General features: G+C 42.7%; 1 protein-coding gene across 1 annotated transcript in view; it reads left to right on the forward strand.

Annotated features, from left to right (window-relative positions):
• Positions 1-318: 318 nt before the first annotated feature.
• The window catches only part of CCNB2 (cyclin B2), a 41,509-nt gene continuing 23,202 nt past the window's right edge, over positions 319-18,625 (forward strand). The window contains exons 1-3 of the mRNA XM_044078571.1: positions 319-464; positions 616-744; positions 8,567-8,704. Of these exons, the coding sequence (XP_043934506.1) occupies positions 444-464; positions 616-744; positions 8,567-8,704 (288 nt within the window). The 5' untranslated portion in view covers positions 319-443. The remainder of the gene's footprint in view (positions 465-615; positions 745-8,566; positions 8,705-18,625) is intronic.

Raw genomic sequence — 18,625 nt, forward strand, 5'->3', positions numbered from 1 at the left:
CACACGGCTGACCTTTCCTATTGTCAAAACGTCACACGATTTAAATGGCCAGTAAACTCCAACTCCTGTCAAACACATTGAGAAAAGCATTAACGCTGAGCTCCCGAACGCGTGAAAAAAGCGATCACGTCCGAAGCAACTAGCCAAGTGAATCCTTTAAAAACATGTACAAATCTGGAACGCAAAGATACACACTAAAGCTTTTTATTTATTTATTTACTTATTTTATTTACAAAACTCGGGCAAGGTTTCCACAGGAATGCATTCTAAGGTCCCCTGAACGACCAATAGCAAGCATGCATTTTACCAAACAGTAGCCAATGAGAGCTCATGAAGCTGTATTTGAATAGCAAGGCCAGCGATGTGCTTTAAGAATAAAGTTCCCTTTTAAATAGTGATTTGTATATACGAGCTAAGGCTTTTTCGTGTGGTTTATCAATATCATGGCGTTGACACGTCGTGCTGTAAGTATGATTTGGAAATCGAGGTCAAAACTCTTTTTTTGCGTTTGTTTAAAACGTGAATCGGATAGCGTTAACCTTCTTAAATATCCTGAATTATACGACTACCTGTCTCGAAAGAGTGTTATAATTCTGTTTATGTTTTTTTTTCCAGATCTGTAGGGAGGTAGAGAATGTCGATGTTCTGGAGCCTGTAAAGGGCAAAAGCCAAGTAGTTGGGACTAGAGCTGTTCTGGGTGAAATCGGAAACAGAGCCGTAACACGGGGAATGCAGCCAGCTAAGGTAATGTTCCTGTTACGTGGCTAATATTAAGTACGTCCTGAAAGCTGTCTAAATTCTAGTAGTTGCTTATGTTAAAGGAAAACTCCACCCCTTCTAAAGTTTTACTTGGGGGTTCTCTTCTCCCTACGTTATGGTTCTAGTATTGTGTAAGTACCGGAGACCTGTTTGCGCATTTAAAATACTTTTATTTCCTTGCATTGGAATCAAGCTTGGGGTTTTCCCTTTCTTTATTATACTAGAGTCATTTTCAGCTGCATGACATCATAGCCATGGTTGAATTTGTAGCCTACCTTGTTGTCAGGTACTGCTGTCAGTCTTGGGACAATTACTCCTGTCAATATCAGGAGTTGGTTGACAAAGCTGTGGAATTGTTTCCTCCTGTTGTAGACAGGAGGAAACACTCCCCTTTCATAGTAAAACACAGCAACTGAGGTAGTTTTCACCTTTTCTAACAAATGTATGCAGGTAGCCTCACATTATTGGAATGCTGCATTTTAAATGTTGGTTATTGTATGTGTCTTCTGCCTTCTAGAAGTCAGAAGGGAAGATATCTAAAGCCCACACAGTGGCCATTGCTGGTAACCCTGTACTACTGTATACAAACTCTAATATAAAAAAAACTTATTAGAAACTCACCCTATACAACTGAGCGATTGCACTACAGTGTGTGGAAGTGTAAATTTCCCAATCCACACTGGGTGATTTCCCTTAAAGCTTGGTGTTTCTCAACTCTGGGTTGAGACCATAACTATAGGATTTCTGAATCCTATTGACAGAAGAATGTGCCTACAAGTCCCAAATGTCAACTTACTGGAACATTTAATTGCAAATTAAAGATGAGAATGTTAAACTCACTATGCCAAACTCCTGGAACATTGCAATTTAACCCTGGAAAAGCAATCACTGGTCCACCATGGTAACCTTTGCCCTGTTCTCCACTATAGTGTGATTGGTAGGTTTTAGTTTGGGGGGGGGGGGGTGGAGTCCCCCACATTGGTGGACTTACTGTTTTGTGTTGTGATTGTCCTGAAGTTGATACTCCAGGACTTCAGCATTGTGTGGTTTCAATGTTCTTGTTTCTGAGTTTTGTAAGTTTTATTTGGTAAGTATCTCTGCGAAGTAGATCCATGCATACAATAGGTGTGTTTAGAGGAGCACATAATTTGTCTAGTATGAGAGACTCTGGTAGAATGAAAGCAAGAAAACGGGGCCTTCCTTGGTAACATGGTCTTATCTGCCAGAAATGCAACCTTGTGGTTCTGAGTTATTGAAGTGTTTTCCTGTTGGTGGCAGTCTTCCTACTTTTTCAATATGGTGGAAGTCCTATGAAAATAGAGAAGGAATGAGGTTTTTGCTATGGCTTTCACTGTGCTCTGGTAATGGCTTCCCCACTTACTCCTGTAAGTGCATCTCTAAAACTGGCAAATTCAACTGTTTGACTACTTATGCATAGCTTGAGGCATATCTACAACCAAGGAGATCCTGATGTGTTTGTTGGTATCTGGCCTTTCCTTGCCAGAAAAATCTGGTTTTATCCTAGTTTGTTTTGAGGGCTTCAGTGCTCAGAAGTGATTAAAAAGCTAAGAATTTAGGGTTGTATTGGAATTAATGGAAGTGGTAACTTATGTTCATTTTGAAGTGTTATAGCTAAGAGCATTTGTGGTCATTCTAGAAAGCCAATATCCTGAAGGATTAATCAGATTATTTTTTGGGGGGGGGGGGGTGGTATAAAAGACAGTGATTAAGTATTGGCTGATTTTTGGGAAGAGCTGGGTCAAAACAAAATTTTATTATAAATCCAAGTCAAACTGAATTGTCAGAACATTTTCTGACTAAGGCATCTTTGAACCTGTAAAATATGTATATAAGAAGGGGTATAGTGACAGGAACACCCAAAGGAACAAAAGGAAAGGGACTGTTAAATATGGAGGGTGTGAGCAATGCCAGTGCACTTTGAATAGAAGTGAAGTATACTTTTCCATTATTAAGATTGATGCAAGCTAATGTTTTGCCAATTGTAACAGTAAGGGGGTTGTATACCTGGCCACTTGTAGTGCCTGTATGGCCTTCTATATAGGGAAAGAGACTTTATGAACACTACAACAATTGCATTAAAATGTAACTAGGCTCTTTTTAGGAAATCAAGATGTGAGGGGTGGATTATAGGAAGAGAATTGTGTATACTGGCAGCTTGTACTGGAGGCAGGTAACCCCCCCCCCCCCGAGGACTTTACCTATATTTCTTCTGGCTTTAAAATTAGTTGCTAGACTGAGGGAATTGTCTCATTTTAATGAGAATGAAGCTTCTATTTCTCATACACCATGTTTAGCAGTTATGTACATTTGCTTGATTTATATGGTCCTGGTTAGGAAACCTTGGGGGGGGGGTAGCATGTTTTTTAACATGCTGTATTTTCAAGAGATTTTGTAATTGTGTTTATAAAAGCTTTCCAAAGTTTGTTTTGGGTCTACCTTCAGATGACATGGAGTTGGTTGTAGCCATCACCCACTTTTACTGTAAAATGAGTGAGCTTGCTCTTTTCATAAGTAAGAGCATCTCGTAACTACAGTAGTTACAATGTTCAAAGATAATACCAGAATATGGCCCAGGTGATCTGACTACAGTAGTAGGGTTGGTGGGCAGGGTGGCACCTGTTGAAATCTGCAATTCGAGCAGAGCACTTAAGCTGTACTGAAGGTCTTGGTTGCACTGAAACTAAATTAATGCTAGAATTAGTGTAGCCTCAAGGAGTTTTTGTGGGGGGGGTGCAGGTACTGCTGCTACATAGTGTTGTACATGCTGTATTCATATTTCCTTTAGCTGTATGACATTGCCTGTATGAATCTTGTCTTGCTAGGATTACTAGGCCCTGCACTTGAATGGGGCAACCTTGAATTATTGGCTATCCTAGGCCCTGCACTTGAATGGGGCAACCTTGAATTATTGGTTATCCAGTTGTGGCAATTCTGTCCATGTTGAATAGCAGTGTTAACTTCTGTAGTATGATCCTGCAAAGAAACTTGGTCCTCTACCCATCTATTGCTGGCTTCACCATTTAGCAAGTTGGTCCACCGAAATCTAAGCCTTAAGGCTAACTTGGCTGGTTGTGTGGGTTCTAGTGAATGTCTTGCAGTTGAGTCCTTGCATAAACAAGGTAACCACTTCAATGAAGTGGGCTTCTAGAAAGCACAACACCTCATGGGTGAATGGTGTGAAAATAGTGTACACTGTCCATGGCTTGTGCCCAGTAATGTGGGTGAGTGCTGCATTGAGTCAGTGTGCTGGTATTTAATCCATGCTTTGTACTATTCAACCATATAATGGCTACTTCTTGGAGCCCTTTCATTGTAGAACTGGCTACTTCTTGGAGCCCTTAAGTGCAATTTGCCACCCTGAAATGAGATCAGAGGCTGTTATTGGTACAAGATCTCATGCTAAAATTTCCTTTTCCTTAACTACTGCTAGTTTCTTGGAGATTATAAAACTTTATTGATCTAGTTGCTTGCACATGGTTTCCATATTCTGGATATGTCATTCCACATGACTTCCTTTGCTCCATGGCAAAGGATAAGTTCACTACCTGCCTTAAGTGGTGTATGGTATCAGTCTGGCGAAGCTTAACTGCAAACCTTGAAGCATCTCTTGTTGCAGACATAAAAATACTTTGCCATGATGTATTGGGCATGGATTTTGACACTAGCCCTCGCCCTTTGGGGGGAAAAAAGCAACCCCTCTGTACAGTATCCTTGAACCATAACACCATGTGTGGTCCATATTGGTCCTGTTCTGGGTTAACTTGCATATTGCAATTTTTAGGCCTTTAATGCCAGTTTGATCTGTGCAGATGGTGCATAATCTAACAAAGCTATTCTTGCCTGAATTAATACTGCAACCTGTTGGGTTTGAAACAGTAAACTCTCAGCAAACTAATTCCTCTCCAAACTTATTTATTGCAGATGATCCAAATCTCACTTGACTCCCAAGTGACTTAAGCCACCATAAGTGCTTCTGTCCCCCCAAAGTACACAACATGGAACTTCATCAGATGGCAGCAGAGACTGCCTTTACATTTGACATCACTTCCCCCAGAAAGTCAGCAATTATGAATCTGACCATAAATGTACCTCTAAAGCAACATTTTTTTAAAAGTATGTTAAATGTATAAAATACATCCTACAAGCAACATGTATAGCACTACAATTTAAAAATGGCTTAAATGTGCCTTGCATTTGCTCAAATACAACCAGCAAAACCCATCGGGGGAAACCTGTGAATCTATACAGTGCTTTTAGTTTTAGTAAACTAGATGGAAAATGCTGTCATTGAGACCTGGCCAACATGTAGCATTCGAACAGATGACACTAGCTCTGCATTTTCTAGTCGTCCCCCCCCCACCTTTCCAAACAAGGTATTATATCCAAAATAAAATGTGTGGTCTGGGTGTGTAGTACCCCTAGCAAGGGCATGTAATTCAAACTTGTCCCTGATCCTTACATGCTCACTTTTTTTTCTATATAAAGCGAGGACATATTGCACCATACACAACCCTCTGTATCCCATGAGCCCTTGAATCGTAACCTTAGTTTAATGATTTTTAACTTCATTCTCAAAGGAACAAAATTTGCATCTCCCACATTTGAGTGAAACCAAATCCTGTACACTCCACATTACACTCGAATATATTTAGATTTCAATCCCTTCTATACACAGGATTGGCACCAGTGGAACCCCCTAGTGGCATTCACTCAAGTTCCCGGTTTAGTCATGTTAAGAACCTTTTTGAGTCCTAAGCAAAGGTAGTAAAAACACCTGATTTAAAGGCCATATTAAAATTACAAATGGCTTATGTGGATGTTGCAGTATGGACCCCACCTACCAGTTTGAAGTACTGGTCTGATCAAACTACAACCATATTTTCGGTCAGTTCCCTGTGAACTCCTTACCCACAGGCTTATCATTCTGGCTGCTCTAACAAAGTGGCCCTTTACCACCCCTTGTTTATGAGAAGGGGTGGTAGCAGCTTGTGAAGTGGAGAACTGTTAGTCTCCTTTTGAGTATTACAGCCACAAATAAAGTACATAGTCTTTTTTCAGCAAAACATCCAAATATGCCATACTAGTCTCCAATGGTGTCTGTAAATTTGTAAGAGGTGGCATTTATGTAATACAAAAATGGATTGATTAGGTCCTTGGGGGGGGGGGGGGCTTCCATAAAGAAAATGGTCAAGGAAATGGGTGTGCATACAAATTTACAGACACCATTGAAGAGACTAGTATAGCATATTTGGATGTACACCCATTTTCTTTATGGAAGGGGCCCCCAAGGACCTAATCAATCCATTTTTGTATTGCATAAATGCCACCTCTTACAAATTTACAGAAACATTGAAGAGACTAGTATAGCATATTTGGAAGAGGTGGCATTTATGTAATACAAAAATGGATTGATTAGGTCCTTGGGGGGGCTCCTTCCATAAAGAAAATAGTCAAGGAAATGGGTGTACATGTGGCAGTGTGGGAAGAAGGTACTGTCAAACCTACTTTCCCATTAACATAACATTTAGCATATAACCTGCCACATGCTGCACCCACGGCCACCCCTTGAGCTTGTAGACAATTTCTTATCAAATAGAACAAAATCACACAGCACCAAGTCCGTACCAACATTATACACCCTGTGGTAGACCAACTAAAAGATATTCAAAACTGTCTACCTATGTGGAATTGCAATAGATGATTCGCATTGTAATAACCTAAGATTTATCAGTTTCATCTTCCTCAAAATCCCAGGAATCTTTATACAGCAAGGGTTCCCTTAAATTCTTAGTTCAGTATCTAGGAACCTTGCCATAGGGTGTGTAATGGAAGCCCTCACATCCACAGTAGGGTACATGGGATGGGGGGGTGCTGGCTGGCTGGCAGGCATAAATTCTTGTGCATCTTGAATTCCAGAGACTGTAAAATCAGACTTTCTAATTCCTCTATAGAAATAGGTCTTTCTACAAATTGGTTTTCCAAGTGCCCCTTAATCTGTAAGCCCCATCCAACTCATTTAAGCAGCTTTCTATAATATGTAGGGGTGTCTGTTGCATATATTTTCCTAATGGTCACTGCATTAATACACCACCCCTTGTCAGGTTTCATTGCCCTTATGCTTATTGGCAAGTAGTGATGACTCTCCTTCTTCCTCACTTAAATTTTTAATCTGAGGTAAAACCATTTTTCTGGGTGCAGTATGCTGTCAACTTTACAAACTATCAATGTCCCCAAGGGGTGTAGAGCAGGATTGTAAGTACTTTATTGGGGGGATAACCACCTCTACTCCATGGAAGAGTAGATACAAATTCAGACAGATTTCTAGAAGGTATAACTTTTGCCTTGGTCAACATATCAATACCTCCTGGCTTGACATTTTCTGAGTTGAGTCCTACCCCCTCCAGGATCTCTTGTAGTTCCCTCATTCCAGATGGGGTGGTAGTTCTGTAACATGGCCCCTATGGTTAGACTGAATTGTTGACATTATCCATCCATCTGTTCTGGATACACTCTGATCTCCTTAGTCGGGGGGGGGGGGTACTGTTTAAGCCATTAGCATCTTGCTGATCAAAATCAACCCCATCAATGTCTGCCTCCTGTGAATGGGGGGGGGGGTGGATAGGCATTGTCTGCTCCGTATTCATCCACATCACTTTCTCTTGGCTTTCCTTTTCTCTACACTGAGGTGGAGGTAAATCAAACTGGTTAACAGGAAATGTTATGTCCCAATCATTTGCTTCATGACAAGCTTATCAAGCTGCATATCATTGTATTTAATGAGTTTACATATATTCTGTACTGAAACTCAGTTTAAATCTGATAATGCCACATCCTTAAGCATTTGGGGACAATTTTACTTTTTCTAATGGTTTAAATAAGTTGGGTTGGGTACTGTTGAAAGAATCAAGACACTTGCCACTGAGCCTGTCTTGTGCATGTTTACATATGTATTAACTAGTCTTTACTAGAACAAGCACTTGCTCCATTTTAAGTCACTGACCTGATCCATAGCACAAATATTTTTGCTATGTTGACAAGTATTCAAAGCTCCACTCATTAGTGCCCATATTATCCAAGGCAGATTAAGGTAAGCTTGCAAGAATAGGATGAAACTATATTTGAGAATACACTCCAAGCCATTAACTGATCAAAACTTCACAACCAGAGCCAGAAGAGTGAAACATTATTAATGCATCTGCCTTCTGTTAATTTCTGACTGTTCAGGCCTAGTGCTTGAGGCATCCATAATGAGTGTCAGCAACCAAGAAACTGGTTCGCAAACCACTTAATCCAAATTGCACAAAGCAAACTTGAGTGAATGTTAAGCCACCATAAACACTTTGTCCCCAAAAGTACACACTAACCTGGAACTTCATCAGATGGCAGCAAAGACATCCTATTCTGAATACATTTGTGACATCCCTTCCCAGAAACACAACTCGTGCATTTTAGTTACTTCCTGATGGGTTTGTTTGCTTTCCGTGTGGATTATCTGCAATAAATATTTTTGGAGAGGAATCCATTTGAGTGTTTTGGGTTTTGCCTGGAGGGCAGTTCCAATCTCTTATTTGGCTAGAAAAACTGAAATGACCCAGTACTGGATGAGATTCTGTGAAGCTGCAACTAGAGGCTAGTCCCTTATAGCCCCTAGGGACCCCCATGCAGCTCTAGCAGTACTCAAATTACTGTAGGACTTGTATGTGGTACATGTTAACACTTGACTTGCAAAATTGGTTCATTGTGTATATAATACAGCTCTGTTTTTTTTTTTTTGCTACTCCTGCAGAAGGCTGAAAAGGCCAAGGTGCCAGCTAAAAATGCAAAGCCTGTGGGGACTAAACCAAATGCAAAGGTAGCTGTGAAGAACAAACCTACAGTTGTTGTGAAGCCATTGATTCGAGTTCCAGAACAGGTACTTCCAAAGGTGAGTATAGCTGGCTTGTCCATTTTGTTTCTAAAGTAGCTTACTCTTTATTTTTTCAGAGGTAAAATAGTGAAAGGTGCATTGGCCTACAGGATGACTACAGCACTACCACTAGACTTTAAACTGAGTAGCTGCCATACAGAAATCATCAACATTCATGTAGATGCAATTTATAATTGTCATGCTCTGCCACCTTCAGTAAATTATCATTCCCCTAGGACTATCTGGCTGGCACAGTTCTGCCTGAAACTAAACCTCTATTTGTGCAAGTTTATCTTGCTAACTTCCAGTGTTCTGCAAGGGACTTTCACTGGGGTAACCCATGAAAAGGTAGGCATCAGTGTGAACAGCCCATCAAACTTGCAGGTAGCTGTAAATATTTGTAGTGACATTGAGTGTCCAGTTTCTTGTTGGCATGAAAGTGTGTACCTGGGCTGTGACTTCATGTGAAATTCAGCCTTTCGATCAACATTTAGTTTCACTTTGTGGAATAAACTAATCATTCGGAAGCCTCAATCTGCAGTTTAGCAGAACTGCTTTAAACCAGTAGCAAGCTATTTGCTCAGAAGGTTCCCAGAGTGTGGTGGCAAGCTAGCTGTGGGCTTGCAGGTATATTTAGCTTTCTAGCCAAACTCTGTAGCTCAGTTTGTATCCTAGTTTCAACTTGGCATGCTAGCAAAATGCAAAAGCTCCAAACGGTGTACTTCAGAGATACTTTGTATTCTCAGGAGGGGTGACTAAATCCAAAAAGCATGTCTTGGATGAGGTCCTTCTCCAGACTGCTCTGCCTTTGAGGCTGCAAAGAGGGCTGGTCTAATTTTCCCCTCTTGATTCAAAGGAGGTCCACAGAGTATGTGCAAGAGGAGGCACTTATTCCAAAATCCAGCTAAAGTATACAGATGGGGAGGGTCTCTAGTCTCTCCTGAAGTTCTCCTGACATCTAGAGATCTTGGAGGTGGCTGGATGCCCAGTCTCTAGATGCCTGAAGAATCTGGTCTCCAGACTTGGTACTGGACCCACCATATCTTGGCTGACTCTGCCTGCTAACTTCTCTTTGTGGGTATTGAAATATCCAGGCACTGTAGAACCTAGTGTTTGATTCCCCCTCTAACTTTCAAAACTCCATTCAGAAAATGTGCTTAAATGTCTTTTTTTCCAGGACACATGGAGTAGGAACGTCAAATGGACACTCTGCAGCAGAAATTACCTGTAGATCCAAGCGAGAGATTTTAACAAAACCTTGCCAGCACTCCTGAAAGACCCAGTTGCCCACCTCCTGGAGGCAGTTGGATGATCCCTGCACCAGCAAGCCTGGCTAGGTATACTTGGGTGCAGAGGGTCCTCTAGAGGATGTATAATCTTCTGGGTGCAAGCAGCAATTCGGATAAAAGCTGCTGCTAGAGTAATGAGATCCTGCCATTCCAGGTGCAATTTGGAACTTGCTCAAGGTTTTTGGTGCCAAGAAAATGGTGGGGGTGGACTGAGACCAATTGTGCATCTCTGCCAACGAAAGTTGGTAAGAACTAGGTTCTATTTGCAACATTTTCTGGGAAAATCCAGTGTGCTAGACAACCTTCATTCTTGCCTATGAATGGTCCATGAAAATTGCTACTATTCCACCAATGGGGCCAGCCTTGCTGTGATCTGTTTTCACCCCTGAACAACTTTTCCCTAATCCCCCTGGGGGGGGGGGTCTGAGGGATGCTGTACTTATGATTGGCCCCCAATGTCTGCATATCCCCACTTTAATTCTCAATTCATTCAGAAAGCCTCCAGGTTGGAGCATGGTCATCCTAATTGCTTTTTGACCTTGACAAATGTTTCCCTTTCTCTGGCATTATTTAATTCAAACTTCTGTCTCACCAGACTGGCATAATGCACCCAGGTATGGCAAGCCTCAGGCTGACTGCTTTTCCAATTCCATTTGTCCAGACAACCAATGATATCTTCTGCCTCCCAGGAAACTATATTCTAGCAAATGGAAACACACTGAACCCTTTACAGCTCCTATAAATGTGGGTTTTTTCACTGACTGTACTAGTTCATCTGGTTAGAAATGGCAGACTTTCATACTGGGATAAATTGGCTCATCTAAACCAAGGCCTCACTTTAAAAAATCCTACTTCTTGGGGCCCTAAATTTAGTGCTGCAGGCCTTAACACCCATTTGAGCCTGCTGCAACCTGTTTTCTTTCATGGAAGAAATTTTTTTTAGTAGCCAGTATTTCAAGAATTGGAACCCCCATATACTGAAGTGGTAAACAAGATCTGAGGTAGTTTATATATTCATCATTTTGTGGAAGAATGAACATGTATGGCAATTGTATACCCATTTCCTGCTTTTTCCCCAGGCTAATTGATTTGCATTTCACAGCATGTAGTCTGAATAGGTATCTGTATTCCTCCAATGTGTACTTGTCAACAGCAGACATGTTTTCTCGAAGTAACTCCTCTTGGGAGTTTGCAGTAAACTGAAATCTGTTCCTTTTCCACTTGTCTCCTGTCAAGCAGGGACTGACTTGCTGATCTCCAGTGGTACTTAAAGTAAATGGCATAAAAGCCTGAAAATGCCACTCCAGCGGTGCATGAGATCCTGGGGTACCGTTTGATCACCATTTGAAGTGGTATGGGGGTAACACTGGGGGTAACACTGTGCTAATACCTGCTATTTAAAGTGTATCCCAATGTGCATAACTAACCTGGCAAGGCTTCCTCCATGAAGCCATCTCTTCAAAGAGCACTTGCATCTCCTCTGGGTAGTCTTGCTTGGCTACAGTACTTGCAAGTAAATCAGATTCAAGTGTTGGTTAGTTTCTTTCACTTTCCAGGTTTAGTTTAAACAATACCATGACGCTGAAGTTCTAGCTTGCATTCCTTCTCACTGGGTTTGGAGCTCAGACTGTCAAATGCTAAAGCTCTTGCCTTCAAAACAGCTTGTGGCCTACTTCTATCCCATGATGCAATTAGTGCTTCCCGCAGTATTTGGAACAGATTGTGGAACTGACTCTCCTCCCCTAAAGTTCCTGTGTCTTTCACTGATCCCTCACTCTGGGACCAGATAAAGTATGGTGACCCAATCAGGTGAGCCCTGTTCAGGACTTCCCCAGAAGCTCTCTTGAGGAGGTCCCCAGGAAGTGTACTTGCAAGAGGAAGCATCTGGATTCCCCACAGGAATCTGTATCGCATCAGATGTGACTTATAAAGGGTCCCCTCAATTTCTCTATCTTAGAAATCTCTAAAACAGAGGGGTGGCTGGAATCCCATTAACCCTACTGGGTCCAGTACTCCTGAAGGCTTAGGTCTCCTCTTGGGTGACTTTGCCCTTCAATGAGTTTCTTTTCTCAAGAGTCCCTGGATACCATAGAACCAGTCCCTCTTGAGGCTGAAATTTATAACCAGCTTGCCTTTCCAAAGGAGTACCCATTTATGCTGTGGTGGCAGCCAGCCCTCCATCTATTCACCCTCCTAATAAAGATTCTAGTATCATAGACAAAGTGCATGTTTAGTTCAGCCTTTACACTTCTCTCACTTCACCAGACTAAACAGATCTTAAGGAGTTAGATACTCTACAGGGTGCAATAGCTGCAGGGGTCTTGGATAAGGTAACCTCCAGCTTCCTATCTTAATTCCCTCCAACTCTTCATGAAGCTGTTTGAACAAGTAGGGCAGTGGGGACAGGAATGTCATGCACTTGTGCTCCTTTGCAGAGCCCTACCCTACAAGTTATTAGTTGTAAGCATCCCCTATGATCTTTCACTTTTTGGACAAAGTGAAAAACTCTTTACCAGGTGTGGGCAAGAGACTTGTCTGCAGTCTGGTTTTCCACTCTTACCAGACCTTGTATTAAAAGTCAGAAAAGTGGGAAATGTGGTTCTGTAAATCCAAGGAGCTCCTTTTGACAAATGTGAAACTCTTAGAGGCAGAGGTGCAATAATGGGAGATCTTGTCCATGTGGCAAGAGGGGGCACAATCAACAGGGATCCCCACCAGTGCTCCTGAAAGGAAGCCTGTCTGGCCATCTCTGGAGGTAGTAACACTTCTTTGTACCTAGCCACCTGGCTAAAATCCTTTGTTTCCCTACAGCCCCCAGTGTTAAACCAAATGCATGGCAGTAGTCACAGCTCACTTGGGATTCCAGGTGTTTCCATATTTAGAAAACTGGCTCCTCACCACCACAGAGCATTAACTCCTACAAGCACAGGAGACTGCCTTAGATCTTTGCAGTTTGGGGGTTGCTGTAAACTGGGACAAATCTACTTTACAGCCATCCAGATGTACTGTCTTTATCTGGAGCAACTCTTGACAGTTTCTAGAACCATAACTTCCAGTGGAAAGCATCTTCAAATTCTGAATCGCATCCCTAAACTGAGCCCTAGTTTCAGTAGTGCTCAAATTACTAGGGATCATGGCAGCAGCCATTACTACTGCAATGGCTAGTAGCAGCCATTACTACTGCAATGGCTAGTTTCACACAATGGTCTTGTCAGGAACTTCCAATGTCTTGCACGATTCATGCAAGAAGGATCTGGTGGCTTACCTAAAGTGACAATAGGATGCCCTTTTGTTCCAACCCCAGTTGCCACTGACCACAGATGCCTCCCTGATAGGGTGGGCATTTTCAAGGAAGGACAGCCCAAGGCACACTTATGCAGATCAGCTTTGTTCAATGTCCTAGAGATGAGAAGTACTTTCTCTAGGGACAATTGCAATACTGACTGACATGTCAGTGGTCTAATACATAAACTGGAAAGAACCAGATCATACCCCTTATGTCAAGAGGCCTTGAGTATGGCAGTGGGCAACATCCACCCCAGTCCTTAATGTGAGTGCTCAAGTTGAGCAGAGCAATACTGTCTCCTACTTTCAGGGACTCCTCGGAGATTCTGCAGATGGGGCCAGCCTTGCTGCAACCTCTTTGCAACCCCTGCAGTCACCAAATGCAGCAACTATTTTGCCCTGATCTCCAACTTGGGAGATGCCCCAAGGGATGCACTTGTACACAGTTGGTCTCCAGGATGAATTTATGCTTCCCCAGTTTCCTCATAGAAAAGCAGCACTCTGGGAGGTACCATTATTTTGATAGTCCCTTACTGGGGCCTTGTCAAATTTAGTTCCTTTCTGCAGCCTCAACTAAGGAACCATGGATCCTGGACCCAGTTACAGGTAGTCTAATAAATTCATCAGGGTTTTTATCCTGAAATTCATTTCCTAAAACAGCTTGGCTGCTCCAGTTCACAAATATCTACAGCACAAGACATGTAGTTTCTTCTACTAGGAATCTATACCTTGGCAAGTGGAAAAGATATGGGTGTAAATGTATCTATATATGGCTTTATTTCTTTAGTCTGTTTAAGGAGCAGCTTTAGCAATCTCTTTAAGGGTACTAGTCACTTGAGACCATTGGAACCCAATCTGCTATTTTGTGCCCTTGCAGGTCATTTTACCCCCTCTTTGAACCTGCATCATCCTGTGATTTGAAATGCCTATCATGGAAGACAATTTCCTAGTAGCTATTACTTCTGCTCTACTCTAGTTTTAGAACTACATGCCTTGTACAGAGCCCTATACTTGGGTTCATAGTTACCAGGCACTTGGCCCAGGGCCTAACCACCCAAGAAAGTTTAACTTCCTGTGCCCCTGTAGAGCAGAGCCACAAGTTATCCCTGGGCTGCATTTACCATTTTCCCATCCACTCAAAGATTTTTCTTTGAGTGCTAATGAGGAACTTTGCTTGACAGATGGGTAGCTTGTTCAGAGGATAGGAAGTCTCTGGGATGGGTATCTATCCCTCCCACATGTCCTGTTGTGACTAGGTTTAGGTCTGTAGAGTGTAGCTTGGGATTCTGATTCCTTTGTTACTCAAATCTCCTGAGTAGGCATTATGCTACAGAGTAAAGCTGGAGTTTTGAGACCAGTGTAGGCCATCTGAGGCTAGTAATCTTCTGAGGTACTTCTGTGGCCTTCCCAGCTGCAGATGTCTTTAGGTACAGTCCAAAAGGGGCATTTTACAGAGTAGAGGGGAACAATGACTACTTTCCTGGATGAGAACCTTTGTGATTAGGTGTGCCACATGGGATTTCCTGACTACTGTGGTGATGTGAAGGAGTACTGTCCACCTGGGTCCCAAGGTCTCCCATCACACTAAGTAAATTGCTGTTTGTGGTAGTTCATGGGTACAGAGTTATCAAAGGGGATGACTATGCACTCTTTGGCATTAAGCTTGAGGCCATGCCTCTTGACCTCTGGCATCTCAGTGAGGCCCATCATTTGCTGGCTCCTAGTTTGCAGTTTTCTGCAAATGTAGTTATCCAGAGGCCTTCTGTGTTGGCCTCTACTTCAGAGTAGATACCAAAACAGGAGTGGTCCCAGGACTACACCCTGTGGTACTCAACTTGTCACTGGTTTGAAGTCAGATTTGTACCCTCTTGTGATGTAGGGATTTGTATCCCTGGAATTTAGCTATAATTCCAGAATGGGGGATGGTGTCAAGCCTTGGCATCTAGCTGTGGTGACTGCAATCCAGTTCAGAAGGCATTATTTGCTTTTCACAAACCCAAACTGGGTGGGATGCAGAGTTTGAAGGTTACCAATAGTTCCTGACCAAGTTGGCTAAAGTTGGCTATCTGCCAGGATGTTGGCAGTATCAGTTGGTTCTGTAACTTTCATGCCATTGTGCTGTAACTCTGAGCAGATCTGGGTGGTGCCATTGCTATTCTTGACATAGCTATAGAATGCTTTGCCCTTAGAATAACTCGTGTTGGTAATGACTAGATCTAGGATATTGTTGCCCCTGGTGTGGGGTGTGGAAAAGTTGGTCCAGGGCACTGGAATTTATGAATTCCAGAAAGCATTGAGTGAAGGAGTTGGTACACTAGTTTTTCCTAGCTAATGGTGGGGTAGTTAATCTCCCATTATTAGGGTGTTTGGTTGAACCCTAATATTTTCCAGTAAATCAAGAAAAGGACTGGGAATCCTGGGGGCATGGTGGGATCTTTAGCAAGCTACAATTTTGATTGCAGCTTGCCTGTTCTGTTATGGTGGTGAATGTCATTTGAACCTTGCCTAAAAGGCACTATAACCCTGAACAAATCCTTCATTCCTACCAAAGGTTGTTCTGAAACAAATCTCAACCAGACTATTTTCCCAGTTATGCAAAGAAAATGGGACACATGTTGCAGAAACTCTACATCCATGGGCAACTTCTGATTTTCTATTTAGACTGGTCTAAGGACTTGGATCAACTTTGTCCCCTTTTCAGATTCAAAGGGTACTCCAATGGTAAACACTTGTCAAAATGGTGGTCGGATGACCTTTTGTTCACATACAACTCTTTGCAGATTGGTCATGGCACACTTAAACCAGGGCAATTTCCACTTCAGCCTTTCTGGCACAGCTGCCTATAGATACCATTTGTGTAGCAGCCACATGGTCCTCACCTCCAGTTTATCACTCTTTACAAACTGGATAAGGCCTCCAGGGACAGGGCCCTCTATGGTTCTGAGGAATACTTCTATGAGCCACCCAAGGAGATGGTGCTTGGGGCACTTCACAATCTGAGAAATTCCATAAAGTTGTGTACCATAACATTCCATGTGAGCTGTTCATCTCCTTCATTCTTGTATTCCCACCTGCCTTCCCCCTCCAGGGTCTTGAACAAGTAGACTTGGCGATCTGGTGGTCTTGTTCTGGGACTTGGTCCAGTTGGAGTATTTTTGGTATCTGTTTATGCTCTGTTCAGCAAACTAGATCTGAGGTAGGACAGTGCATCATGGGATGGGGACCTGGCCTTGCTACTCTGCTAGTAAAGCAGCCAACTCTGAGATGAACAGCTCCAAACCCATGTGTAAGTGAAGGTGAGATGAAATCGCATGGGGAACATTGTACACCACTACTTTGTGTGGCTAATTTACTCTAAGGGTGGTTAATCCATAGAAATGCTTGTTGGAATAAAGTAGTTGGTTAACATGAGGTGGTGGAAGGTAGGGATTTGGGGAAGGCTGAATGCTTGTGGATTTAAACTCCTGTAATGCTACTCTTGCTGCAAACTCTCTGCAGCTCATGGCCTTTACCCATAATTATGTGAAGGTCTCGTGCCCAGTTGCTGACTACTGCCCCAGACTTTTAAAATTCTCTCAAAGGTTCAGTTTTTTGTTACCCATTTTGAGGCCTTTTCTGCCAGGCTGAAACTTAGCTAGCTGTCATTTGCTATTCTGGTGGGTTGACAGCTAATCTTGTAATAGCTTTTTATTTGAGGCTTTGACTTGCACCATATCCATGGTATGCTTTAGCCTGACCACTGCTCAGTTAAGAGGAAGCATAGGCCAGAACAGCTTGCTTTTTTGTATATGATGTCAGTTACAAGTGTACATTTTTTTTTGCAGAAGGCTCAAATACTCAAGCTTGGCATTCCTCCCTCCCAACCTTTAGTCTCAGACACTGGTGCATTCCATTAGAGATGCTTGTTCATGCTGAAGTACTTTATCTCTTGTCTAGTTTCCATTTTGGACCATAGCTAAATGGATAAGTACTCTATTGGTATATGCTCATGCTTGTCAGTCTAACATCCACAACAAGGGTACATGTTGGACTAGTGTGCAGTGTTGTTGGGCCACAAGGTCAGTCTTTGCCAAATTTGCTTTGTTTCTAAAGCCTCCTTTAGAAAAGGTCCTTGTACCATAACACCCAAGCAGATGCCAGTTTACCAAAAATATAGCTGGAGGGCACAGATGTAGGCTTGAAGGTGCAAGGACCAAAATGCTTTGGCAGGCCTTTTACTTGAAATGCATCAGTGTGCTCCTATTCTACTCTGCTTTGTAACCTAATGGCATTCAAGTTGATGCTTTGTACATGCAGTTGGACCAGACTCCTGCAGGCTTCATTCTCCTTGAATTCTTTGCCCGAGAGTAAAACTGCAAAGTCTTTCAAGGCTGTTGTAGAATTGGTTCAGGTTTGCCAAAGGCTTAATGCAGCTTATCCAGAGCATGCAACCATACAGATACTCATTGGGCCTCTCCTAGTGAGGAAATATGGGGGGCTTGGAATCTGGAAGGACACTTGGCCTGTACCTCTTGTATATCTTCCCTCTGGGGTTTGGTCTTTGCCTTTCCTCCCCAGATTACTTTATTGGATGTCTTTAACACCACATTTCAGATGGGAAGCAAAGGGGGGGGGGGTCTGTACTTGGCATACATTTGAACCCGTTTGGTTCTTCCTCTCAATGACTGGAGGACTTCCCTCCTGCACCAGAGAAGCCTGACTACAGACACCACTGTAATGAGTGATTTGCTGTCTGGCCAGTGAGAAGGCAAGGGTTAATTGCATTTTTGGAGCTGAACAATTACCAATACTGCCTGGGAATGAGATTGTAAGATGGCTTGTAAGGGCTAGGGCAGCATCCTAGAGTTGGAGGTATTGGAGATGAGCCTGACTGGCTATGCATCTCTATTGATCTTTGGACTAATCTGCCTTTGGGGCTGCCTTTGGGGCTGTCTGAAGGGGAGCAATTCCATGCAAAGCAGTTGACTAACTTGGAACTTGAGCTGGTCTGAGTGGCAGGAAAGTGGCTTAAAGGGAACTGTAGGCCTAGGGCTCTAACTGCCTACCATATGAAGTGCCACTGGTCTGATGGGGGTCTGATGGGGGTCTTCAGGTGGTAGCACAGAGTTAAAGGCTTGTACTTGAGAACAAGTCTTGCAGTAACTTGGTGCAGATAAAGTAATTTGAAAGGGGGCAGTAAGTTTCTGGGGGGTGGCAAGGAGGATTTCTCCTGGACAGTTTCTGGTTGCTCTGTCTAAGCATGGGTTCCAAAACTACTTTGTAGGCCCTCTGTCCATCTAATTAGTAGGTTCTCTAATCGGTAGGTTCTCCAGTATTGTAAACTCCCATTTCCCCTCTTCATAGGGAACCACAGCTGCTGCCTAAA

Source organism: Protopterus annectens, chromosome 7.part1, assembly GCF_019279795.1.
Source record: "Protopterus annectens isolate FY-2018-M chromosome 7.part1, PAN1.0, whole genome shotgun sequence".
Classification (NCBI taxonomy): domain Eukaryota; kingdom Metazoa; phylum Chordata; order Ceratodontiformes; family Protopteridae; genus Protopterus; species Protopterus annectens.